General features: G+C 40.4%; 1 protein-coding gene across 4 annotated transcripts in view; it reads left to right on the top strand.

Annotated features, from left to right (window-relative positions):
• Nucleotides 1–26,326, top strand: part of Adamts3 (ADAM metallopeptidase with thrombospondin type 1 motif 3) — a 217,431-nt gene that overhangs the window by 105,439 nt on the left and 85,666 nt on the right. For 3 of the 4 annotated variants that reach the window (XM_060381246.1, XM_060381245.1, XM_060381243.1), the window contains exon 4: nucleotides 6,436–6,592. In XM_060381246.1, coding sequence (XP_060237229.1) covers nucleotides 6,436–6,592 — 157 coding nt within the window. The remainder of the gene's footprint in view (nucleotides 1–6,435; nucleotides 6,593–26,326) is intronic. The other variant, XM_060381244.1, reaches the window with a different exon arrangement.

Here is a 26,326-nt window from a genome sequence, read left to right as displayed (position 1 = left end):
CTGAAAATACCTGCACTTTTTAAATAGTCCATCCAATTTGGGTCACCAGCAAAGGAGAAAAATCAACAGAGCATGGTGGGGAGCTGTGCATTAGAACCCACCTACAATAGCTAAGAATATTCTACATCTTAAAATACACGCCCTTTATGACTGTGGCCTCTGTAGCTCTTCATGATGTCTTTCCAGCTGCTCCCGCTCTAGTCAAACACAGCAGTTTGTCTAGTTTGCTTCTCACAGGCTTCAGTCTTTGCATACTGCAGCTACTTTCTTACAGACGGGGACTCCACGCTCATGTCTTTTCTCCTCTCTTTCTTGCCAGTCCCTTTTATCTTTCTTCCAAGATGTCTGGCTCTATTTGTGTTAATATTTTCTCCCTCCATCCCTAATAGAAGGCATCTGCTTTAAGCCAGGCTTTGTCCTGTTACCCTGGGTTGTGACGAATAGTAAATGTAGCACAGCTTGTGTAGACTTGGAACTTGCCATTCCACAGGCTGGCAGAGAGTCACCTAGAAATTGTCTGGTGGGGAAAAGGAGCAGAGAGCCGATGGGGGCTGGAGGTATTGCCAGTCAGTCTAGAGGCTTGTCACCTGGACCAGGTACAGCAGTGGGAAGGGGAATCCAGAAAGCCAGGCCATGCAGGGACTATGAACCATTGTCCTGAGCTTAGGCTGTAGGGATTTTTCTACATCCCAATTTAAAATCCTTGGAGAATTTCCTAGGTGTTTTTTTTTTCCTGTTTATTTTTCCATCAGATTTAATTACTATGGGTGACAAGGTGTATCTAGAATCCAGTGTGGCTACAGTTACATTTCAGAAATGCATTCATGAATTCCTCCATTAAATGTTAGCAAGTACCACCAGTAACTCAGGGGAACACAGTTAAAACAGCTTTCCCTACTGTTACCCCTTCCAAATCCTTCTGCCTCTACCATCTACATGCTGGGATTTCAGGTCTGCATGACTGTCCCCAGTTTGCTTTTCTGTTTCTGTGAATATAAGCATTAATTGCGTAGTTACTCAACTTCAAGATTTATGAATAACCTTAGGCTATAACTTATTCGTATTTTTGTTTCTTCTCAATTTTTTTTGTTCATTAAAAAAATATATGTGGATGATACAGTTTGAGCCAACCTCTTTGTGGGGCATGTGGGCTATATAGTGACCAAAGCAGAATGAAAGGAACTCCTGGCTAATGAGAGATAGGAAAGGTCAGAGGCAAGAAGTAGGGCCAAGATTATCAATAAGCAATGAACATGATGATATGGAATAATGAAAGCAAACAGGGGAATGGGGAAAGAGACACTGGCTGCCGAGTGGGAGAGCAGGTCTGTAGCTAGATCATGCTGCCTTGAGAGGTCACAGGCCAGCACTTAAAAGGAATAGAGTTCTCCATGGGGAAGAGTCCCAGTACAGAGCTCATAGCAGGGCCTTAGTGAGAGATGGTGCCCACCGGTGGTGTTCAAGGATTGGCAGGGAGTCTTTGAGGCGGGGGCGGGGGGGCTTAGGGAAGAGTAAGAAGGTAGGGCCTGTTACAAGAAACAGTTCTGAAGGTGGAAGGGCCAAGATCAAAGAAGGATCTGAAGGAGCCATGGGTATCAGTCTGAGTGAGGAGAACAGATGTGTCCGCTCCACTGTTTCCTGTGCCTCTAGCATGCCGCTTCTCCCATCTTTTGAAGATTGCCATAAACCTCTAAATTCTGCATCCCCTGAAATGGTTAATTTTGCTTGCCAACTTGATTGGATTGACAGATGTCCAGCAGATTGGTGATGAAGAACAAATGCCTCTGGGTGCCAGTGAGGGCATTTTCAGAGGCAAGTCGGATCATGTGGGCTTTAATGTGGGGAAGGTCTTAACCCATCGGTGATTTTTAAAGTCTGGATAGAACACTGGCAGGTGGCAGAACTTTGGAAGGTGGAGTCTCCTGGGAGAAAGAAGGTAGCAGTGCCTGTCCTTGGAGGCTGTACTGTGTCCTACCCATCTTGCAGTGCCCTCCTTCTCTCCCATGAGGCAAAGAGTCTCCTTCACCATACACTCCCACCACCGCTACGTTCTATCTAAGCACACAAGGATAGCAGTTATGGGCTGATACCTCTAAAACTATCAGTCAGGAAAAATATTTCTCCCCTGAAGTTTTCCTTAGGGCATTTTGGTTACAGCACACAGTTGTAACTCTAACCTACTCCTTCATTTCTAGAGTTCATTCATAGAATAGTTCATTACAAAAATTGAACACAAAGCTTGTGCCAGTTGTGCCAGGGCTTAAGGCTTAAAAGGCTAATTAAGATGTCTGCCTTGGGAGCTGAAGAAGTTGCAGAGGAGAAAGAATAATAAATAGTCACACACATGTAAGTACAACCCTGATAACTTGTAATATGAGCCATAAGAGAGAAAAACAGTAGAAGCAACATATTGCTACGAGTCAGAATGGTTGGCTTAAATGGAGCATCATTTTCTGTGGAGTGAAGCTATGAGAAAATCACTTTGAATGAGGAAACTTTTTTTTTATGAAACATAGAGAAAATAAAATGGCAATGAGCGTGTGTCAAGTGGGCTTTCTAAGTATAACAGTAACAGCATTTCCCCTGTGGCTGAAGCTGCGGGGGTGTGCTAAGAGTGATCCCTTGAACGGAGTAGACCGAGCTATGTGAAACATGACCCTGGGGCTGTGGAGTTAACATGAAGTTCAAGGGGAAGCAATGGAAATGTAAGTAAAGGTGTGACATTAATCCATTTGAGGTAGCCACTTTCAGCTGCTCATCAAATTCTGTCCCTGCTCCCCCAGCACAGAGCTAGGTTACGTTTTCTTCTTGGCTGTGATTTATATAACTCTCTCCTGCCCATGGAAGTAGGGAAACGGTGAATCCTGTGACTAGGGCAGGCTCCTCACAGCCTCCCATGTGGGATGCCTCAGGGTTTTCCCATGCTCTTTGAGCAGACTTATGGAGTGTCAGAGTCACTGCCAATCCAGAGCCTAGTGTCACTTTGTGGGGCACACAGCTCTTCTGAAAGGCATGAACCACTGCAAGGAAGACCTGGTCCCCCTTTTTGGGCATTTTTTATGGTTGGACTATTTGTTAGTACATCACCATTTATCCACAAGAGCATAATTATTTCAGAAAGTAGATTTTTTTTCCTACTATGATATGTGAAATTGAGATGCTATAAATAACAGTGGCCAAATTGAAGGTTTATTGTGATGTGTGCCAAGATGATCTCCACACAAGTAGATATTAGTTAATTTAGATGAAAAAGTTATTAGTCTCTGATGTTACCTGGAGAAACAATCTCAAGGCAAGCTCCACGATCTTCTGGCTCTTTGCATCTTTCAGCCTCTTCTTCCATGGACCCTTAGGTGCAGGTATATTTTGAGGATGTGTCCATTGAGACTGGGCTCCACCACTATGCATTTTGATTGGTTGTGGCTGTGTGTAATTGTTTCAGTCTATTTCAAGAGAGGTTTTCTTGATGAGAGATGAGGACCATATGTGTAAATACATATAGATACATGCATGTAACAACAAGAAATGAAAAAAAAAGGGGGCATATTATGTGAGTGGGTTTGTAGGGAGGGAAAGGGAAGGGGAAATGATGAAATTATATCATGATCTCAAAAATCAAAGAAACTTAAAAAAGTTAGCCCTCAATGTTATTTTTTTGTGTACAGTGAGATTGTGAAAGGGGCGGTGTGCTAATTTGGTTTTATGTTCATCGACCATGTCGCTGGACTGTCTGTGACAAGCTTCATTGAATCCCTTTAGGCCTGTATGTTTTGTTTTCCTAGATCGAATCAACTAGTAGGTAGATGAGCCGTGTCTTTGGCAATTTATTTTCTGTGTTTTTTTTTTTTTTTTTTTTTTTTTACAGTTTTTAGAATAATGTTTCTGTTAAATTTTATTTAAATTAACGGAAGTTCAGACTTGCCATTTCTAGCATTTGCTCTCTATTGCGCTGCTATAGCAAATCCCTGAGGCCCCAGTCTTTATAAAGGGGAGGGGTTTATTTAGCTCATGGTTCTGGGGGCTAGAGTCCAGTCCAAACAGCAGGATCCTTGTATGTTAGCAAGGCCCCCTGTATGTCACCTCAGTGCGGAGAAGCAGGAGGGGGACCAGCTAAAGGCAGAAGGCACCAAGCATGTGGTGCCTCACTTGGTAATACACTGCTCTCTTCAGAACTAACCTGGTTCTTTGAGGACTGCACTGATCTCTACTGATGGTGCTGTAGTCAGCCAAGCTGGCTTCTGATGGGCATTACCTACTAAATCCAGCAGCTGTCAGTATTGTCAATATAGACCCTGGCACAAGGGTCTAAGAGAACACATTCAGACCATAGCTAAGCCTCAGATCCTTGTCACTGATACTGTCCCAACCTCACTCAAACACACGTTGTGTTCTAAGGGAGATGCTCAGTTTGAGGTTCGTGTTTCCTGCGCTCTACTGGGGAAGGTAGTATCGTGGCACCTGACATTCAAATGTTTGCTTACAATACAGAGAGAAATGTTTTCAGAAAGCACACGGGCTAATTCTCACCATTGCCTGCCTTCTTCCTTTTAAGTAGCCAGCTCTCAGAATCCTGACCTGCTTCCTTCAGCCAGAGTCATCCGGATGAATCATTAGGATCTGTGAAGAGTCTCAAGCGAGATAATTCTTGTAATTTAAACAAACTACAGAATTGACAGTGAAGGTAGAATGCTGATGGTGCTAAAAGTAAATGACTTGAGTGCTCAGTGCTAAGTAGGACATTTGCACTCCCCCTTCTCAGACCCAGGAGTCATCATGGGAGAAAACAGAGAGAAGGGCTGTAGAATGCTATCTGGGAGGCATATGCAGCCAAATCGTAGCAGCTATGGCTACTTGCAGTGGCCCTGTACAAGACTTGATCCTGTTGACTTTGAACCTGTGAGGGCCTGTGACTGTGAGGGCCTCCATCATCCCTACCCTTCCCTTGTCAAGTATTGGTTACTGGTGGGTCCTTGGAGCATTACAGTCTTTTTTTTTTTTTTTCTATTATGTACCCACTGAGGAGCCCAATAGTCTTCTGTGGAGACACAAATGCTCCTGGTTACACTCAGTGGGCCTCAAAAGAAAGAAAAGAAAAAGAAAAAGGAAAAGAGACACAATAATGTGGGACTTTTAGTTGGGGGCAGTATATGTAGGAGGAAGACTAGAGAAGGGAAGATTTTTGTTGCTTATTATTTTGACACAAGGTCTTTGTATGTAGCTCTGACTGTTCTAGAACTTACTATGTAGACCAGTCTGGTGTCAAACTCACAAAAGTCCATCTGCCTCTGTATCCCCAGTGCTGGACTAAAGCCATCTCCTACCATGCCCAGCTAGGTGAGGAGTTTCATAATCAGAATGTACTTTGTACATGTCTGAAATTGTCAAAAATGTAAATAAAAAAGTTATAAAAATCTACAAAACTTGGTGGCTTAATGGATTCGAGGCAAATCAAAGACTAAGACGATCAATGGAACTTCAAGTCATAAACATACTTGTGTGTATATATGTGTGTTTGTGTATATATACACATGTGCATATACATGTATCAGTGAAATCAATTAACATTGTGTAATATTAAGTTAGTTAGCAACTTTCTGCTACCTGTAAATGCAGTTAATGACAAGCTGGGCATTTAGACACAGACATATGTTGGTTCTCCAGGCTAACAAATATTAGAAGTACGGAATTCCCACCAAAGCTAGTTAAGGATAAAGATGGGATGGGATAGAACCCACATCTGACATACAGTAATGACTGCGTGAGAGATTGAAATGAGTTGCCCAAGTAATATAGCATATCTCATAACAGATCCACAATCGTTGTTATGGGAAATCAGGGGATTTTTTTGTTTTGTTTTTTAGTTCCTGTGTCATATTAGATTTTCTTGCTGAGAAAACATCAAGTAGAATATACCCTTTGTGTACTCTGGCGAAGGGGCGAGTGTCACATAATTTTATTTTTATGCTGCTTAAACTTCATGTTTTCTACCCAATATGCATTTTTCATTCGTGCCATATGATGTTTTTAAAAAAGTTTTGGTGTGTGTACGTGTGTGTGCTTACGCGAATACATGTGTAGAATGTATGTGCACACATGCTCTTGAAGACCAGAAGAAGGTATTCGACGCCCTGGAACTGGAGTTACAAGGGCTTGTGCACCACCATGTAGGGGCTGAGAACAAGCCTGGGCACTCTACAGAAGATCAGCAAATGCCCTTAACTGCTGAGCCATCTCTCCAGCCCCCATATGAATTTGTTTTATGTTATATGTGGATTACAGACATATAACAATGACTAGTATGATTTAATTGTTTTACATCTATAATCAGAGGAAAAAGATCATTTTCATCATTTACGTTCTTACCATTTAAAAGGATGTACTCGTGAATTGAAAATGATATATTTTTTAAATGAACACATTTTATGCTTTCTTTAGGCTGGAATGATAAAAAGTGATAATGAAGAGTATTTTATTGAACCCTTGGAGAGAGGTAAGCAGATGGATGAAGAAAAAGGAAGGATTCACGTTGTCTACAAGAGATCAGCCATGGAGAAGGCTCCCAGAGGTGTGTCTGAAGACTTCTACCACAGGGGTAGGCATTTTGACAAGTCTTAATAACTACAGATTTAAGGAATGATGAAAACAACCCTTACATCAGTCAAAAGACCTTGACTGGCACTCGGTCTTAGGAGGTGTGGAAGTTTCTGTTACAGTCACTGAGTGTGTCTTGTCTTTTTATATGTTGGAGGTATTTTATACCAGAGAGTTACCACATGTTAGTCAGTGTGCTTTTTGTGATTTACTTTAAAAGTGGTACTCTAAGCCTGTAGTCTTTCAGCCTGTCTCAAAGTTTGAAAATCTTATTTTTTCAAGAATATTTAAATTATGCACTACTTGTTTTATCATTGTAAAACTTCATAAGTGAGATATATTAACAAAACAAGTTATGTTTTAAGGCCAAACTGGTACCTGCTTGACTTTAAAGTCTATTTGGTTCAAGATAGATAAATAGAGATAGATAGATAGATGATAGATAGATAGATAGATAGATAGATAGATAGATAGATAGATAGATCACACACAAACACAGACACATACACTCAGAAAACCAGTCTATTAATGGAAATTGATAGACTATTTGGGGCAGTTTTTTAAAGTATTTGTTCTGTCAGCACTAGCATATCAATTTACAATAAAACTGGTTTATAATGATCCACATATTGGAGACTGATTCTAGTCATGACGAGAAGGTTGCCTTATAGTGAAAGTAGACCGTGGGCTAAAGTGACCCACTTGGGAGGAGTTTGCAGTGGCCATGTGTGGAGGTCAAACAGTTTGCTTCTTCACTCTAAGTTAACTCAATTCTTGTACTGGGATGTCCCAAGATAAACCTTAACATGAAATGAATAGCTTTTATTTCCATAGTTATGGTGTTCTGATTTAGTACTGGGGATAACAGCAGACCTCTTCTTTTTTAGACCTCTTCTTAAGAATATTTAACTGTTGCTCTCCTTGTAGAGCTCCTGTCCCTTAGAGGTCTTTCTATCTCCACCTTCTTTCATAAGATTCCCTGCACTCTGCTCAGAGTTTGGTTATGATTCACAGCATATGCTTTGATACACTGCTGGATAGAGTCTTTCAGAGGCCCTCTGTGATAGGCTCCTGTCCTGTTTCCTGTTTTCTCCCTCTTGCAATGTCCATCTGCCCATGGCAGCTCAGTATCCAAGTGGGTTGCCTAGTAAGGGGAACAGGGACTGTCTCTGACATGAACTCAGTAGCTGGCTCTTTGAACACCTCCCCCTGAGGGGGGATAAGCCTTACCAGGCCACAGAGGAAGACAATGCAACCCGTCCTGATGAGATCTGATAGGCTAGAGTCAAATGGAAGGGGAGGAGGACCTCCCCTATCAGTGGACTTAGAGAGGGGCATGGGAGGAGATGAGGGAGGGAGGGAGGGAGTATGGGATTGGGAAGAAATGATGGAGGGAGCTACAGCTGGGATACAAAGTGAATAAACCATAGTTAATATAAAAATAATAATAACTAAAATTAAAAAAGAATATTTAACTGTATCAAAATTTAACTTTCTTCCTTAGTTTAAGAAGAGTTCATATTCAAAAATTGAAACACCAGAATATGGCCTTCCAGTTCTCTTGTTGTGCCAAAGACCAGGAAGTCAGTATTTTTATAGATTAAATATAGTCTAAGTATAAATTATTACTATCTTTTATAATATATTTTATCATTTAAAAATGTAGTGAGTGAACAAGGCATATTGATTTGTAAATGAGCACTAAAGTGCCATATAAATTTGTGCTTTTCTGGATCAAGTTAAGATTCCATCTTAGGAGATTCATCATTATTCAACAGGTTACAATAAGAGAAGTAAAATGCAGAAGCTAAGCTGTCGATAGGATGAAACAGATTTGAGGACTGTGTCTTCATCATTTTTCTGACACGATATCAGGGTGTTGGTATTGGGTATTGATTCACAGGTGGTTACCTGTGACCCCGCAGAGCTTATTAGTAGAGCCTGAAAAACAGTTTGTCCTATTTTCTACTTATCCTGGTAATTGCCTGGCTTTTTTTTTTTTTTGAAGTCTTTTGTAGTTCTTTTTTTTTTCTTTTTAAATTTTTTCTTTATTATTACTTATTATTTATTACAATTTATTCACTTTGTACTCTCAAGTGCCATATGTCTGAGTGACAGTTTGTTGTAATTATCTAAACTGAAACATATTAGGGCCTGAACAAAAGTGATGGGTGAATGGCTTTTCCACCAACACAGTAAGTCAAATTGAACAAAATTAAAAGTATTGAAACAGGTTATTGGGGACAACTCTCGGGCAGGTTCATTAGATCCAAAGAACGATGGCTGAGGAAGTTGGAGAACTGGCCTCGGGCAGTAGGTGAAGGGTGATGACTTGTCAGCCAGGAGCTGAGTTTTTGCCCAAGTATGGTCAAGAGCTGAGCACTTAGGTGGCGATTTGGGTGGCTGGAGGCATTAGGGGAGAAGGTGTGACCGCTGCCAGGAATGTGGAACTGGGCTTGGTCTCTTGATCTCTTTCCAAGGCCTCCCGATGCTCGAGTGGGGGAAAAGAGATTAGACAGGGTTTCCCAGCGTGTGCAGGAACAAGCAGGGGTTCTAACCAACAATGGGTAACAAGAGAACACGTAAAAGATGGAACCCCTGGTGCCAAATGTGAATGGAGATTGAAATAAAATTAATAGCGGATCTTGTGGGTTGGGAAAGGGAAGAGAGTCAAGAATCTAATGTATCTCAGAATACTAATTTGAGACCAGAGAAATCCTTTTCCCAAATTAGAGTATATAAAATGTGAACAGAATGAGGCTTGGTGAAGATGATATGTGAGAATGATTTGAATTTGGCTTTGAAGATCCGCTGGAAACAGTGAGGATATTTAAAAACTGCCTTTGTGGGTAACTCACTGGAGAAGGCAGGGCCAGTGTCTTCATGTGCACTGCCCTTTGCTAAGCACCCTGCTGTCACCCCTTCATTGCCCAGGCTTAAACCTGTATGAAAACAGCTTCTATTAAACTCCAACTTTACTCCAAATATGCAATACATATTCTCATAAGTATTGATGGGGCAATGTCGGAAGAATGAACAGAGATGACCAAGGGTATAGGTTGGCTTATAATGCTTGGACTGACTCTCCTCTCACTCCTAGGTAGATCACTGAGCATCTGAAGGAAAGCATTGTTCAAAATTAGGCACCCTTAAAAGATATTGCCTATCTGTAGTTTTAGGTGAGGAGGACCATTATATCATCAAAACAAAAACAAAACTAAAACTAGAAATGAAATAAAAATATGTTCCTATTTCTCTCAAGGAACCATGTTGGCAAGATGCAAACATGTATTTCCATTTCCTGTTTCCAATAACGTGTCTGAGTTAGAGCTCTGAACCCGCTTGTATATGGTATAACTCAACCATAGACCTTCGGTCAACTCAGTGATACCACACATTCCCTTCATCTTCAGTCTAAATGGAGAAGTTGTATTGCTTTTGAAATGTGGAAAATCTTGAAGACTTATTTAGAAAAATGTTGAACTTGGTACCCAAATCATAGTCATGTAGCTTGCCTTTGTAATTACTACTTCATAGACAAGACCTCCATGACTGTGGTGCTGCCTCTTGGAGGCCTAAACCACTCTGGAAATCAATCTGGCGCTTTCTCAGACAACTAGGAATAGCGCTTCCTCAAGATCCAGCCATACCACTACTGGGCATATATCCAAAAGAGGCTCAAGTACACAAAAAGGACATTTGCTCAACCATGTTTGTAGCAGCTTTATTTGTAATAGCCAGAAGCTGGAAACAACCCAGATGCCCCTCAACTGAAGAATGGATGCAGAAATTGTGGTACATCTACACAATGGAATATTACTCAGCAATGAAAAATAAGGAAATCATGAAATTTGCAGGTAAATGGTGGGATCTGGAAAGGATCATCCTGAGTGAGTTGTCCCAGAAGCAAAAAGACACACATGGTATATACTCACTCATATAGACATACAACATAGGACAAACCCACTAAAACCTGTGCATCTAAAGAAACTAAGCAAGAGAGAGGACCCTAACAAAAATGTCCAATCCCCATCCGGAAAGGCAAAGAGGATGGACATCAGAAGAAGAAAACAGGAAACAAACTAGGAACCTAGCACAGAGGGCCTTTGAAAGCCTCTGCCCTTCAGACTATCAAAGCAGATGCTGAGCCTGATGGGCAACTGTTGGGCAGAGTGAATGGAATTTTAGGTAAGAACTGGGAAATAGTAAGAGCTGGAGAGGACAGGGTCTCCACAAGGAGATTAACAGAACAAGAAAATTTGAACACAGGGAACTTCCCAGAGACTCATACTCCAACCAAGGACTATTCATGGAGATAACCCAGAACCCCTGCACAGATGTAGCCCAGGGCAGTTCAGAGTCCAATTGGGTTACATAGTAATGTGAAGAGGGACTGCCTCTGACATAATCTGATTGGCCTGCTCTTTGATCACCTCCCTCTGGGGGGGAACAGCCTTACCAGGCCATAGTAAAGGACAATGCAGCGTCTTTTGATGTGAACTGACAGACTAAGATCAGAAAGGAGAGGAGAACCTCCCCTATCAGTGGACTTGGGGAGTGGCATGCAAGCAGAGGGAGGAGGGAGGGTGGGATTGAGAGGGGAGGAGGGAGGGGCTTATGGGGGGATGCAGAATGAATAAAGTGTAATTGATGAAAAATTAAAAAAAAATTTCTACCAGCCAAAAAGTAAAACCCAGGCATGGTGGTATGTATAGATAACTTTTCACTGGTGAAATAGAGACAGGTGGGTTTTGGGGACTCAATGACCAGTCTGCCTAGCCAAAATGGTCAGTTCCAGATTTGGTGAGAAACCCTATGACAAAAATTAATGTGGAGAGCAGTAGAGGAAGACAGGCAAATTTGGTCTGTGACCACACACACACAAGCATGTACTATCTGCCAGACACAGACAGTTTGAGCCTTCCAGGACTTTAACATTGTCACTGTTAGTTCTGATCAGTCCAGACTTGGTCCTTTGGGTAAAATACAGCTCTTCCTGTCCCTGTCAAAGGCGTGGGGAAGGGGGTTGGGTATCCTTCTAGTTAGAAATGAACAGAAGCTTGTGTGCTTGTGATAGAGAAGATCCTCTGTGTCATCATGGTCTCTATGTCACTATGGTGTCTATGTAATCACTGTCTCTATGTCATCACAATCTCTGTGTCATCACAATCTCTACATCATCACAATCTCTACTTCATCATGATGGGAGCCTTTTATTTGCTTCTCTCTAGTTGGAGAATCTTTCTTTTCTTTTTTTTTCTTTTGCATATGTAGTCCATCCAAACCAGTTTTCTGTGTGACTCTGTTTATAAAATTGCAATTGATAATGATATGAATTCAAAATTAACCTCCACTATTCAATCATTTGCCCAAACTCAGATCTAAAGAAAAACAAAAAGCAGACAACAACAACAGCAGAAACATACCCTGACCAACCCTTAAGACTGTGCACACTGTCCTGCTTAGAGGTTTGCTACAGGCAGTTATGGGGGAGGAGGATGCTTACATGGCATCATTCAGCTTTCCATATTTTGTATTGAGTCCATAGGCCCTTAGGCTTCTCTTCTCACATTACAAGCTATTCATTCAGCAGTGGCTCTGTGTCAAAGTAATTTTTGTAATTACTTCCTACCAGTGGGAAACAAGGACTCGTAAGCCTTTATCTCCTAGCTGCTTTTCAGAGTTTTTCATTTTCCTACAGGAACCCAAGTGCTTGGTTCGCCGATGTGGTTGTCATGGTGCCCTGAAGGAGTGTCTTTGTCGCAGGTGGGAAACATGGAGTAGTCAGAAATGATTTAGGAGTTGCTCCTGGTTACTGGGGAGTGAAGCTATACAGCAAGCAGGAGCAATGGGAAGATGCTAGGAACTGGGTAGATGCAGTCTTCCTTGGATTTAGACATATGAATAGGTGCCCCAACCCTTTGCTTTGGTAGATTCTCATGACCTGTGTGCACATGGATCAAAGAGAATCCTTGAGAGGCTTTGTAAAAGGAAAATATAAAATGATATCAATTAATTTTGGCAGATATTTTTATTAGTAAATGATGCATAAAAGATATTACTATGATGAAGGTATGCCATTGAACAAATGTTCCTTTAAGTAGTGTTAGATTATAAATTTTCCCAGCTAGTGGTTTGTATGCTAATCTGAAGGTCATTTGTTGACATGCTTCCATTGAATGCATATAGAAATACTAATCATATATGTATGAGTTTTTAAGTATTTCAGTCTGCCTGTTTACGATAATTATAGAGAAAATGAATTCAGTATTATTTCATGAAGTAATCAGAAAACAGAGCCAATAATAGTTAAAGAATTTTCACATATTAACAATATAAAGCACCTACAAACTTGCTAAGGAACTTACTCCGATGTTCCTGTTCAAGCACTAAATCTATGAATCCTTGAAATGTTTTCCAAGTTTGGTCCTCAGTTTCAGAACTCCCGTGTTTTTTTTTTTTTCCTCCTCCATATGTCATGTGCTGTCTAATTTTATGTCTTTGTACTATCTAATCTACTTATGAGATAAGTGGCTGTTAAAAACATTTCTTTATTTGCTTTTGAAAATGATGTTTTTAGTGTCTTGTACTATTTGATATCTGTACTGATATAATGCCATCAAACAAATTTATGAGTAATAAGAAATTGGGATTTTAGACCTAACAATAATCTCTTAAACACTTAAGCTCTTCATTTCCAATTTTGGGTGACATGTCAGCAAGGCAAGGATGGGGTTTTGATGGCGCTGTCCATTGTCTTCCCTCGCTGAATGGATTTGCCTGCAGCTTCTCATCTCATGTCAGAAAAGTCATTGTCACTGTTAAAGATTCAGTTTTCTATTATTGTTTAAGAGGAAGAATTCAGTTTAGCAGGCTGAAAAAAAACACATTGCTATGGACGCTTGTTAAAATCCCCATTCTCTTTTAGAACTACCCAGCATTTGAAAAAGCATGAGTGTGGTTCAGGTAGGGTCACCATGGTCTGTGTTCCCTGGACCACTTTTCATCCCTTGTTAGAGTCTCTCCTTAAAATCAAGAAGAAATATTCTAAAAGGCTGTCAGTTCAGATTTAGCCCAATGGGCATATCTGATTTTTCTATATTTGCAATTTTAATCATGAATATTGCACAAAATAATTATAATGGTAACAATTTAGATCCTTATTTCTATTAAAACTCCAATCTATTATTATTATTATTATTATTATTATTATTATTATTATTATTATTTTACATCCTGACCACAGTTTCCCCTCCCTCCTCTTCTCCCAGTGCCCCTCCATCTCCTCTTTGCCCACCTCCATTAGCTTCTCCTCTGGTTCGCTTCAGAAAAGGACAGGCCTCCCGTGGATATCAATCAAACATGGCATATCAAGTTGCAGTAAGATTAGGTGCATCATCTCATTTTAAGGATGGGTGCGGCAACTCAGTATGAAGAAAGGGTACCAAAAGCCATAAAAAGAGTCGGAGGCTGCTCCTGCTTCCACTGTTAGGAGTTCCACAAGAGGACCAAGGTACATACCTGAATCATATATGCAGAGGGCCTAAGTCAGCCCCACACAGGCTCTCTGCCAAAACTCCCATCTTTAATGAGTTTTAAAAATCTTTCTTAGTCATTATTCAGCTCACTCCAGTATGCCTAGGAGTGGCACCCAACTCCATTTCTTCCTGTTACAATCTTTATTACGGTTATGATTCAACATCTAGGGTAACTAAAATTAACTTCATGTTTTGAATCTTGGGAATTAAGTAAATGAGAAGCAAAGAGGTTAAGTAGTAGCAATTTAAATGTGAGTTAAGATAACCATGTGCTTCCGATGCTTCCTGCTTTGACTTCCCTGCCTTGATGCCTCTAAACTGTGAGCTGAAATAAAACTTTTCTCCCCTCAGTTGCTTTTGTCAGAATATTTTTATCACCCCTTCAGGAAAAAAAAAAAAAAACAAAACAAAACTAAGACTGTCCCACATCCCTATATTTGCTTTTGTTGTCTGTCTTTCTTGGGTCTTATTGCAGGGCAATAAAGGATTTACTCGACATCTTCTTCTATCAGGTTACACTCTCATTTCTGATGTCAAAGTCTTTGGCACTTTCTATCAGCCATTTAGGTCCTCTGTGGTTTATAGAAATTTTAGGATTGCTTTTATTGTTTCCATTAAAAAAGAACACCCGTCAGACTTTGATAGGGATTGTATGGAATTGGTTGATTGTTTTCTGAGTGTGGATATTTTCACAATATTTACTCTCTGAGTGAACACAGATGGCTTTCTGTTTGTTTCTGTTCTCTTTGATGCAGCAATCTTATCTGTAATGGTTTCCTTTCTTTTCTGCTTTTCTATTTTCACTCTAGGCTTCTCAGCCAGCACTGTGGGAAGACTAATATAAGCAGGTCACCTTTTTACAAAAACAGAGAGGAGAATTATTGTATTTTTCCAAGCTATTCTCATTGCACAAGCAATGGACTTCTCTGTTCAGTCCAGTAGCTCCATGTTTCAGGAGCTGTAGAAAACACATATATACATAAAAGCTCTCTTGAGAGGGCAATTTGGGAAGAGGACTGATGTATTAATTTACTTCCAAAGCAATTGGGCCTTTTATCCTATGCTTTGTTGCTTAAAAGGGATCATAGATTATATTGAATGTCTTCAGTCACTAAGAAGACCTCTGTTTTCCAAAGTCTCTATCTGGACATTCATAGTTTAATCCCAAATAACTATTTTTTCTAATTAACATATGAAAACACAGTTTTATTCCAATTTCCACAGAACTTTTTTTATTTGAGAATTACATACAGTGTGATTTGATCATATTTACCCTCTGCCAGCTTTCCCAAGACCCATGGGGCTCCTCACTGTGGCTAAGCCCTCCACTGACAGTTTTCCATAGTTTGATCAGTTGTGAGTTTCTACCTTCACAAGCATTCACTGTACAGCAAACAAAGTTCCCCGACAAGGTCAGAGAGCTGCACTAATCTATTAGAAGATTAGAAGACAGATACAAATTTAGAAGGGTGTTTGATGCTGGGTCAATTTAACAGAATAAAGCATAGAATTTTACAAGTGAATAAAAGTTATTAAATTTATTTTTTGTGATTATAGAAGCACGATGCTTTTTAAATCATCGACAGAGAGCACAATACTTTTAAATCATTGACAGAGAAGTGACTGAGTGATTTTTATGCAAATCACAGAGTATATAGTACTATTGTCACTATGGGATCATACACTTCTGAAGATATTTATTCTTTTTGTCCAGAGGTATAGTAACAAGTGCTAAAAGTGATGGAAGAGCTATCTCCTGATTCCCTTTAGTACAAAGGAAGGTCAGCTAATTTAGTACTCTTTGCTTGTTTGCAAAAGACTCATGATGGCATTTCTGCCTGTAGGTACCCAGGTCTAGTGACTAAAGCTCACAGGGAGTTTGGAATGTTAGATACAGCTGAAAAAGCTAATGCACTAATTGGAGCTAGTTGCCACAGTGCCCAGTGTTTAGTCCCTGGGACCAACCTCCTGTATGTAGTCATAAGTCTCTCATATGACCTAGATATAGAGTTATTTAAGAAACTTGCTTAATTTAAGACCATGTTGCATGAAAACATGATCACACACATTTTCTGATCAGTCCCCTTTCATACCACCCTCTGGACATTACTAGACATTTTTATGAAGGTTGTTTCATAGAGTTACTTCGATTGTGTCAGATGTCTTGGAATATATTTACCTGGGGATAGTTTTTCAAAACAGACTCCAACATTTCAATCTTGTCTTGAGGTAGTTTTAAACTTTGGATTAATTTAATTAATTAATTAATTTAATAAATTAATTTATTTATTTTGATACCGGACTGTCTAGCGTGCAACCTTCTCATGAATTTTATTATTTTCTACCTCAATAAAAAATAAAAGAGATTTCATTAGCTAATCTTGGACCATTTTTGAGATAGGTTTAGAAGCCATGGTTTGCATCTTCAAAATACATGAAGATAAAATACTGAGAAATTTTGAACAAACTTCTAGGATATAATGCAAAATAATTATTATTTGTTTACCGGATACTTACCATGTGATCTATCATCCAACAGTATACTGCAGTAAAAACTGCTTAAAACATAATCAATTAAAACTCAGCCATTATTGGGTGGGATTGGGAGGGAATGAGGGAGGGGGCTACAGCTGGGATACAAAGTAAATAAAAAAATTTTTAAAAAAAGCTGAAGGTTAAAGTGTTATGGTATTTATTTTGGGTTGAGTTAATATTATACTCATCTCTATAAATGAATAAAATTAAAAAATATATTTTAAAATAAAAATAACTTCTTAAAAAAAAAACTAAGCCATTGTTCAATTCACACTCCAGTGAGCAATCTAGAAAATAGATTTCATGCAACTTTCAAGGTACCAGTGAAACCTACAGTGTTTGCAGGCCTATACATGGATCTTGAAGGGTGCCTGATTTTGGATTAAAATGCAACATTGGGGAGATAAGAAGACTGAAGTGTAGGCAGCTCTGGGGATAATACGGTTTTAAAATATAGCTCTTAACTATTTTTTAACCAAACATTAAGAAGTATCTGGAAATACTCATAACTCAATTCAACTAGCTAGATCTAAGGTCTAAGCTGTCAATGATGGGTAAATATATTTTGGTTGTACTGTATTTTATCCCAAAGTAGCTTTATGACATGCTTGGTAAAGTTATTTAACCTACAAAGTCTCAGTTTTCTCATTTATTAGGTGCGAAAATAATACTGCCTTAAAAAAAAAACACTGAAATAAAGAAACCTCACTTCAGTTCATTGAATTGCTAAGTGCTTAGTTATAAGTTAATTCTTACTTTTTTTTTTTTATTATGACTGTATCTTCCCCTGGTGGTGGCCCAGGGCCCTTGAAAAGAATTGCCAAACATCTGTATTAGTCACTTTTGTCATTGCTACCACTGAATGCCCAACGAGAAGCCACTTGGAGGAGGAACACTTTGGTTTGTAGTTTAAGAGGACACTGTCTACCATGGCAGGAGACTGTGCCAGAAGCATCATGTGGCAACTCCTCCGTCCTATCTCAACAGACCAGGATGCAGAGACAAGCTAAGAAAAGAGATTGGGCTGTATAGATCTCAAAGCCAATCTCGCAAGCACCCACCTTCTCAAGTGCTACCTCCAAAGATTCCACAGCCTAACAAAACAGTGTAGCCATCTTGGGAGCAACTGTTCAAGCGTACAAACCTGTGGGACATTTCACTGTGTCTTTCTTACACTGTAGTGGACCCCTAGCTATTCTGTCCCTGAGCCTGTTGGTCTTGGCCTTATTTGAGGTGGGGGTTTCTATATCCTGGTAATATGAAGAGTTGGGATGTGTACTCATAGCACGTGTATGTTGAGCACACACCAATGAATTGCTGTCATTTCTACATCACAGAACATGAACATTACATATCACAGAACATTCCTGAACATTCCAAGTTCAGGAATGACAAAGAATACAATAAAGGAAATTATGTAAAGTCGCACGATTTCTCTGTATCCTGGTGAATATCTTTATGCATGCTGATAGTATAATATAAGTAATCTGCTTGGTGTGTGCTTGGGAGATTTATTGTAGATATAGTGACCATCGTGAACTGTAATATTGTATCCTGTCGTCTGGTCCTCTGGACTAGAATTGCCTGTTGGATAAAATATCATAGTTTTTTTTTTTTTTTTTTGAACTTCATGTCCTGAATCCTCCTAGTGTTTCTGACCTTAGTATTCTTTAGTGACTCTCATTTCCTACTGATAGTCTTCATTTGGGGTTTGCTAAACTGTCTCCTAAACTTTTTTTTTTTTTACTCAGATTTATATTTTCTAATTGTATCCACTAGACTGTGTATCTTTTCCTTTTGAAACAATGGAACATACCCTTGTATCTTACTTTTCTGGGAAAACACTGGACTCTCCATGAGAAAGGAGTTAACTCTCTGCCTTAGATGGCGAGGCAGCTGAAAGATGAAGACAGTGTCTTCCAGATGAGGACTGAGAAATGACACCTACATCCTCAGTGCATACTGTTTGTCTGTTTTAGTTTGTGACCACCTTTTTCTTTTAAGGTTTACTTACTTTTACTTTATGTGTGTGGGTGGTTTTGCCTATATGTATGTCTGTGCATCATGTTTGTGCAGTGCCTGAAGAGGCCAGAAGAAGGCATCAGAAATTCTGAGACTAGAGTTTTAGACGATTTATAGCTGCATTGTCGGTGCTGGGAACTGAACCTGAGTCCTCTGCAAGAATAGCAAAGGCCGTTAAATACTGAACTATATCTCGAGGCCCTCACCTTTTATTTTATCTAACTGTGTAATATTGTTTGAAAACAAAATATTTCCTTCAACTTGCTTATTTATACTAGTTTAAGGGAGGTCACTCCTCTATGTGCAACATTATATATACTTTAAACAGAATATACTATAAGTCACATTATGGGAGAAACTAAAGTGTTTTGAGAAAGTCAAATCTCTAAAGGAAAATCACAGCTCTACAAAAATATTTTCCAAGAGGGCTTGGACACAAGTTTGCTTTTCTACTGCAGTTGTGCTGTGTGATGCAGGCTTTGCTCCTGTCAGGAGGCCTCAAGCCTACGTGTGTAGTTTTCTGAGTGTGTGCATAATGGAGCTCATCAACTCTACTCTCTGGGCAAGCTTCCACAGCTTCTAAAGTATTTTCAGAATGGTCTCCAGCATAAAAACTGTTAGAGACTAACTGTCCTAAATGTTCTTGAATAATACAATTTTTTTCTTAAAATCTACGTGTATACTTATATTCGGGATTAACCAAGTAGAGAGTTGCTGCTGTTCATGTAATGGCATATTTCCTACCAAATTCCAGGAATTTGAATACAATTTAGAAAACAATTAATTGAATAACATACCTGTTCCTCATAAAAAATAATAAAGGCACTATTTTTTTTCCACTTTAAGTGCATGAATAAACCATACCATTCTGGCGCAATGTTACAGACTCACTAAACTCAAGAGGCTATGTTTCAGTGAGAGGGAGACATGGTCTCCTGGGATTTCTTTCTAATGATTCTGACGATAAAGAACAACACACCACCCCTCCCGATGAATAGGAGCCTGAGGTGTTTGGAAGTTTAGGAAGTCTGCGCTGAGGCAATGGTAATGCCTTGGGCGAAGAGGTCTTCATTATCTCAGCTCACAGCGCTCTTCAGCAGCGATGACATCATTGCGGCTTCCCTCACCTCAGAATCCAGGCAGGAGACACTTAGCTTCTTTGTCAGACATGTGTAGAAAAGAAGGCACAAAGAAAGAGCTTCCTGCGGAGTCCGGGGAGGCTTTGCGACTCCTTCTTGGTCCTTTGTGAAAGCACATGACTGGACTTGTAGAAGATTAACCCCCTTCAAGTTTCTGGAAAAAAAAAATTAAATAGATGCAAAGCAGCTCTGCCACTTTCTTCCTCTCTGTGAACTCAGTATTCTGGTGGGCAGTGAATTATTTTGAATTCCATAGGAGAAGGCCATGGCAGTCAATGGGGGCTGTGAATGAGGGCCCTCTGAAGGGCTCAGTTGTGGGTTTTCACCGTTCTTTATAGCATTATTCCTCTGAAAGAGTCCCCTCTAAGAGTGGGGTCAGCGTAGAGACCTTTATAGTGCATGAAGTAATCCATCCTTTAATCTCTTCCTTCCTGTGGGAAAATCAGCACAGAAAAAGGGGGGTGGGCTCATAGGAACACCCCTATGCAGTCTGTTAAACTGTTTATTTTTCATTTTCACTTGTCCTCTACATGATTGTCGTGTATTTTCAAATTCGGTTTCTTTATAAAGAAAAAAACTCTGAAAAACTTCAAATTTGGTGCTGATAATTTTGCCGAGGTTATCAATACTTTCTCCGCTCCCTGGACTTGTGTTTCATCAATCTAGCAAATATTACATAGTGAAGAAAATAGCATATATCAGTTCATTATTGCAGTGTAGCATCTCCTATATCCATTTGCATTCCCTTCATCCTGACTTTATTTAAATACTCTGTATGTGCAACGATTGTGTCCCTTTTACATATAGATCAAGATACAGTGTTGGAGGACAACAGTATTTACTTATTGACAAACTAACACTTGAGAAGACAGATGACATCTTACCTTGAGGATTCTGTGGTAACTGGGAGATGGAATGGTGAGGGAAAGTGTATTTGTTTATTGTGTATTAGCCTCTCATTGCAGCTGAAGCTGGCCTTGAACTCCCTTCCATCCTCTCGCCTCTGCTTCCTGAATGCCATATTAAAGTGTGCGCCACCACACCTCCTGAGACAAGGCTACTGTTTAGTTTTTATTGTGTGGTTTTTCAAATTCTACACCCGTATTCACATCTCACATTTATCTAAAAGCCTTTAAAATGTGTTGTTCTGAGAAAAGTAGTGGACATTTCAGTTCAGGTTCCTATGGGTTGTCTATTTTGGCCTAGCGTCTGGAAAGATACCCTCATAGCAGATGGCAGGCATAGTTTAAAAACCTAAGTTCACAAAGGGGGGAAAGAGCAACTAACATTTTACTGGAAAACAGATGAATGACAAAAAAGTATATTTTACACATAATCTTCTAAAGGTGTGGAGTGTAGATTTCTTTTATACATCATAGGTATTAGAATCCACAGAAGCTAGCTGCCCCTGGCTGTCTCTGAAAGTATACGATATAAGGTAGAAAGACAGCAGACAGAACTGGATGAAGAAATATAATAGTCTTAGGAGACAAAGCCAATGAAAAAATCAGATTCCTTTATCACTGTGACCTCTTCGCTATTTTTCTTCATCATTTAGAATTGAATGAGACTTGGAGCCTCCCCCAAATTTTACCACAGAACCTGATGTAGGGGAAGGTAGACAAAGAAAACTATCAACATCTGTGGAAATGTGATGTTTTTAGAGTAAAACAATTCCACATATGATGGAGTGCACCCCCCTCTACTTTGGATTAAGGCTGCATTTTGTTGTTGTTGTTGTTGTTTTTAACGTGTAAGTCATAAGAAACAGTTTGTGGTTGGCTAGAGTGGTATAAAATGAGGCCCTACTTGGAGAAAGTGGAAGTAGACACGTGAGGCTCCCTACCTGGACTGCCTGCACTGTCACAGTGAGAAAGATGTAAGGGTGCTTGCATACCTGTCAGTATGCTAGCAAATGCAGCATTCGGTGTAGAAGCCTGGAGACTCCGTTGAAGCTGCTTATCTCTCTTTTGACTTAGGAAATATGAACATGGCAGTACAGAGGGCTGGTGCTAGTCCCTAGGAGTTAATGAATAAAAGTTCGTGTTCATTTGTACTCAGCCAATAGCTGTGAGAACCCAAAGCCACTTTTCTTCTGTGTTTGTAGCCACTACACAAGATGGACATGGTAGGTCTGGAAATTTTTATTTTCTTTTAGAGATGTGGCTTCATGGGACCCAGGCTGCCCTCAGCCTCCCTATATAGCTGAGGATAACCTTGAACTTCTGATCTTCCAGATTCTAGGTTCCAGGTGCTGGGATCACAGGCATGCAGAACTGTGGCTGGTTAACGCTATGCTGGGATGCTAACCCAGGGATTTACCCACTCTATCAGCTAAGCCACACCCCCTGCCCAGCATTCCAGCTATTTGAAGCGTCTTTACACCTATGACATTTTAGATAGAGTATTTTCTAAGCAAAAGCAGAAAATACATTTTTATCTGTAGAACTAAGGTGTGACAAGTGGCCAGACTCACCTATCATGTTTCAAGAGGTTTCTTCAATCCATGAAAACTAGAAACTATCTTCCTATTTTTTTCCCCATGATCATGCATGTTATCTTAAACTCTTATGCTGTTTCTCTGCTGTAGCAAGGGCATCTTCAGCTTTGCTTTTTGCCTCAGCTGTGCACACAGGTTGTTGCTTTGGTGGCCTTAACTTCTTTGTAGGTCTCAACAATATTTCCAATGGTGCAGCTTGCATGCCCCTCCCCACCCCCAACTGCATCCTCAGAGCACTGGTCCCAGCTTTAAACATTCATCACCCTCTTGTCTCCCTGCCCGGCCTCCTCTTATCCTGGTTCCAGGTGTGATCTGGAGCCTTCCCTGCTGACAGTCTCCCATCTCCTTCATGATCTACACAGACATTTTGGTCTCTGGAAGTTAAGCTTTCCTCTTAGTGCATGCTTGCTTTGCCAAATGAAATGTTTTTTTCCTCCTTGCAGCCTTCCCATCCCTGGTACTGGACTTTACCCTGACTACCCTGCAGGGGAGAGTCAGTGCAAAGCCTTGAGAGTAACCTGCTTAGCCTCTTAGAGAGAATGGTGGCGTGGGGAAGATTTTTATTCAGTGACAGTACCAGGACTGAAAACAGTAGATGTCTGATGAACAGAGGTCACCATGAGAACAGTCTCTTTGCTTAGGCTGTATCATTCTAGTACCACATTTTTTTTTAAAGTCAGTCAGCCCCTGGGGAACTCATACCTGCCCAGGACATAAGGGGAGCTTTAAACATTTAGTCAGAATTTCTTTACCACTCTAACCCCCAGTGTGTATGTGTGTGTGTGGGGGGGGAGCAAGAGAAAGCATGATTCTGACCATGACTATGACTGTGACACATGTTATGTTTGCATGTGTGCCTATTGTAAGAGTATGTGTTATACTCTTTATATAAAAATCAGAGGCCAACCTTGGATATTGGTCCTTATGATCCATCTTGTTTGAGACAGGATCTCTTGCTCATATGCCAAGCTAGCTGGACTGTGAGCCACTGGGAATTGTCTCATCTCTGCCTTCCATCTCATCGTGGATATACTGGGATTAAAGGTGTGCAGTATTGTATCGATCTTTACATAGTTCTGAGGATTTGAACTCAGGTTCTTCACACATGCACTGAAACTTTTTTTATTAACTGTGAATGAAAGTTCTGGGAAAAAGGCACATGGTGCATTGAACTTTCTTCAAAAGTCGAGTAGCCAGTTACAGTTTCAGTGATTGTGGAAAGGTTGAAACATTGCATGTCTAAGGCCTAATTACAAGGTCTCTTGGGCCATCTTTCTTCCATCCCCATTCAGCAGCCACATACTGCTCACCTCCAAGTTTGACCTAAGCTCTTTGGAGCTATTAGGTGAGTCTCTCTGGAATGTATAAGCAGACCCCTCCCTTCTATCATCACAGAAAGAAGAATGTTGTTGGCTACCATCTGAGGCTATAGCAGAGATTTCCACACTTAGAGATGCAGGCACTGATGCATTTGGAAAGCATGTTGATTATAACTCTCTTTTTCCTGTTCCCATGAAGACTTAATGGGCTATCAGATGGCCAAGTGGGGTGATGTGCTGTGCACAGGCCTAACAACCTGAGTTCAATTCCCAGATCCCAGAAGGTGGTGGGAGAGAAGCAGTAGTCAAGAGATGCCCTCTGATCTCCACATATATACCATGACATTTATGCACATGCAGATACACACACCAAAATAAATAAATAAATAAATAATAAAATTCAAATTAAAGATATATGTCAACATGTTGAGAAACCGCAGTAATATTGGAACATAGAATTTGGGATGAAACACCCCCAAAAGTATGAACATTAAAGATATTTACATGCATTTGGTGGACCAGAAAGTACTCTGTCTTGTTCATCTTCATTCATGCCCCTCTCCCCTCCCTTTCCATCCTTTCTGCATCTCATTTTCCGAGGCATACATTAATTCACTGGTGCAATTCCACAGCCATTCCCTCCTCATTCTCCTCTACTGGTTACTCTAAGACAGACTCTCTGCTTGAGCATGGGGAGTGGGGTCATGTCGTGGCCACACTGGAGTCCAGCGAACCTCAGGGAGCATCCTGTCACTACCCCTTGAGCTGGGATTGAGTGGTTGTGGGGAAATGCTGGTTGCTATGTGGGTGCTGGGATCTGAACTCCAGTCATCGTGACTGTGGAGCATGGGATTCTAACTACAGAGCCATCTTTTCAGTCCCTCTGACAGCATTGGATGACAGATTTTGGGAGAGGGGAACCTCAGGATCAGGGCTATGGTACCTATAAGCTTCATGATTAGGGAAGTCCTTCTAGCTTACCTGGCATGATCATAGACCTAAAACCGTATTGAGCTGTATGCCAGAGGAAGGCTTGAAGTTGGGGGTACCAGCTATCGCCCGTCATGCTCAGTAACCTGAGGGCCCTGGTCCATGTGGGTACTTTTGACATGGCAAACAAGCTTTGGTGTTTGTCACTTCAGCATTTGGCAGAAAAAAATAATTTCAGTTTTCATCTGTATGCTAAGGAACGGGTTTTTTTATTCTCATTACAGAGGTCAAGCTTTCAGGAACTCTGACAGAGGCTAGCTTCAAACTTGGCTATGTAGCATGAGCTTCCCTTGAATTCCTGATCTTCCTGCTTCCACCTTATAAGTGTTATAAACTTGTGGCACCACACCCAACTCCAATAATCCTGATTGTTGTTTGTTTGTTTGTTTCATTTAAAGCAGTGGTTCTCTACCTGTGGTTAGTGACCCCTTTGGTGGTTGTCAAATGACCCTTTCACAGGAGTCCCATATCAGGTATTCTGCATATCAGATATTTGCATTATGATTCATAACAGTAGCAAAATTACAGATATGAAGTAGCAATGACAATAATCAATAATTTGATGTTTGGGAGTCACCACAACATGAAGAACTATTTTGAAGGGTCACAGTATTAGGAAGGTTGAGAACCACTGATCTAAAGATAGTTTCTGTGGCCGGATCTTATCAGGAGCCAGGGTAGCAGAGAAAGCTTCTTCCAGACCACAGCTCCGCAGCCCCTCCCCCTGTTGTTTCCTCCCCCCACCCCCCCCATGTAATGCAGCTCAAAATCCAAGCCCCATTTCCAGGCCCTTCTTTATTTCTGGCGCTTATTGCTTCTCCTTCATTGTAACCTTAGGGAAGAAAATCTTTGTGATTGCTCCAGCCCTTTCCCTTCCTCCATTTGTCTCTCTTCCTCCCTCTCTTCTTTTGCTAATGTTTACTGAACCAGAACTCTCTCTGGTTTTGTTGTTCAAGAGACCAAAACTGAATTGGTCATTGATGAGACATGGAATAGATGTAGGAGACCTATAAAGCACAAGACAAAATGGCATAAACAATGCAATTCTTTCCTTTTGATAAGACATTTCTTTCCAGAAACATTATAAAGTCACATGGAAGAGGACCACATAGGGAAGGATGTTGTTATTCCCCATCACATATATTGCTTTTAGGAAAAAATCCATCTTATGTGGTCTCGCACATATGATGGGTCAACATTTTCTAGCTGCTTTCGTTTGAGAATGGACACTCATTCTCTCTCCCCTCTCTCACTTGGGCCACCCGCCCTTTCCTGCTCCTGCTTTTCCTGTATTCCTTTTACTTCAGACACAATTTAGAGCTACTTAATGCCAGCTTCACGTGAGCTTCTCTTCCAGGAGGAACAAGTTGCTTAGAGCCTTGCCCGAAAGTGGCACTTGAGCAGCGGCTTGGGCAGCTTGTATATTATCTCTGTTTATTTCAGAGGTAGGAGCACAATGAAAGTGTTCAGATGGATTCAAACTCTATCTTTTAGTGTGAAATCCCAAATACCTCCCAGAGAGTGGGTGACAATATTTTTTTTTTCTTGGTTGGACTGCTTGCTTATTCAATAGTAAACTGTTTCCAGTTATTTTCTATCTCACGGACAGGTAAGGCAGTGCTTATTCAATAGTAAACTATGTTTCCAGTTATTTTCTATCTCACCAACAGGTAAGGCAGGGATTGGGCGCTA

Source organism: Meriones unguiculatus, chromosome 3 (genome assembly GCF_030254825.1).
Source record: "Meriones unguiculatus strain TT.TT164.6M chromosome 3, Bangor_MerUng_6.1, whole genome shotgun sequence".
Taxonomy (NCBI): domain Eukaryota; kingdom Metazoa; phylum Chordata; class Mammalia; order Rodentia; family Muridae; genus Meriones; species Meriones unguiculatus.
Note: the sequence above shows the minus strand (reverse complement) of the source record. Positions and strands in the feature narration are given on the sequence as shown.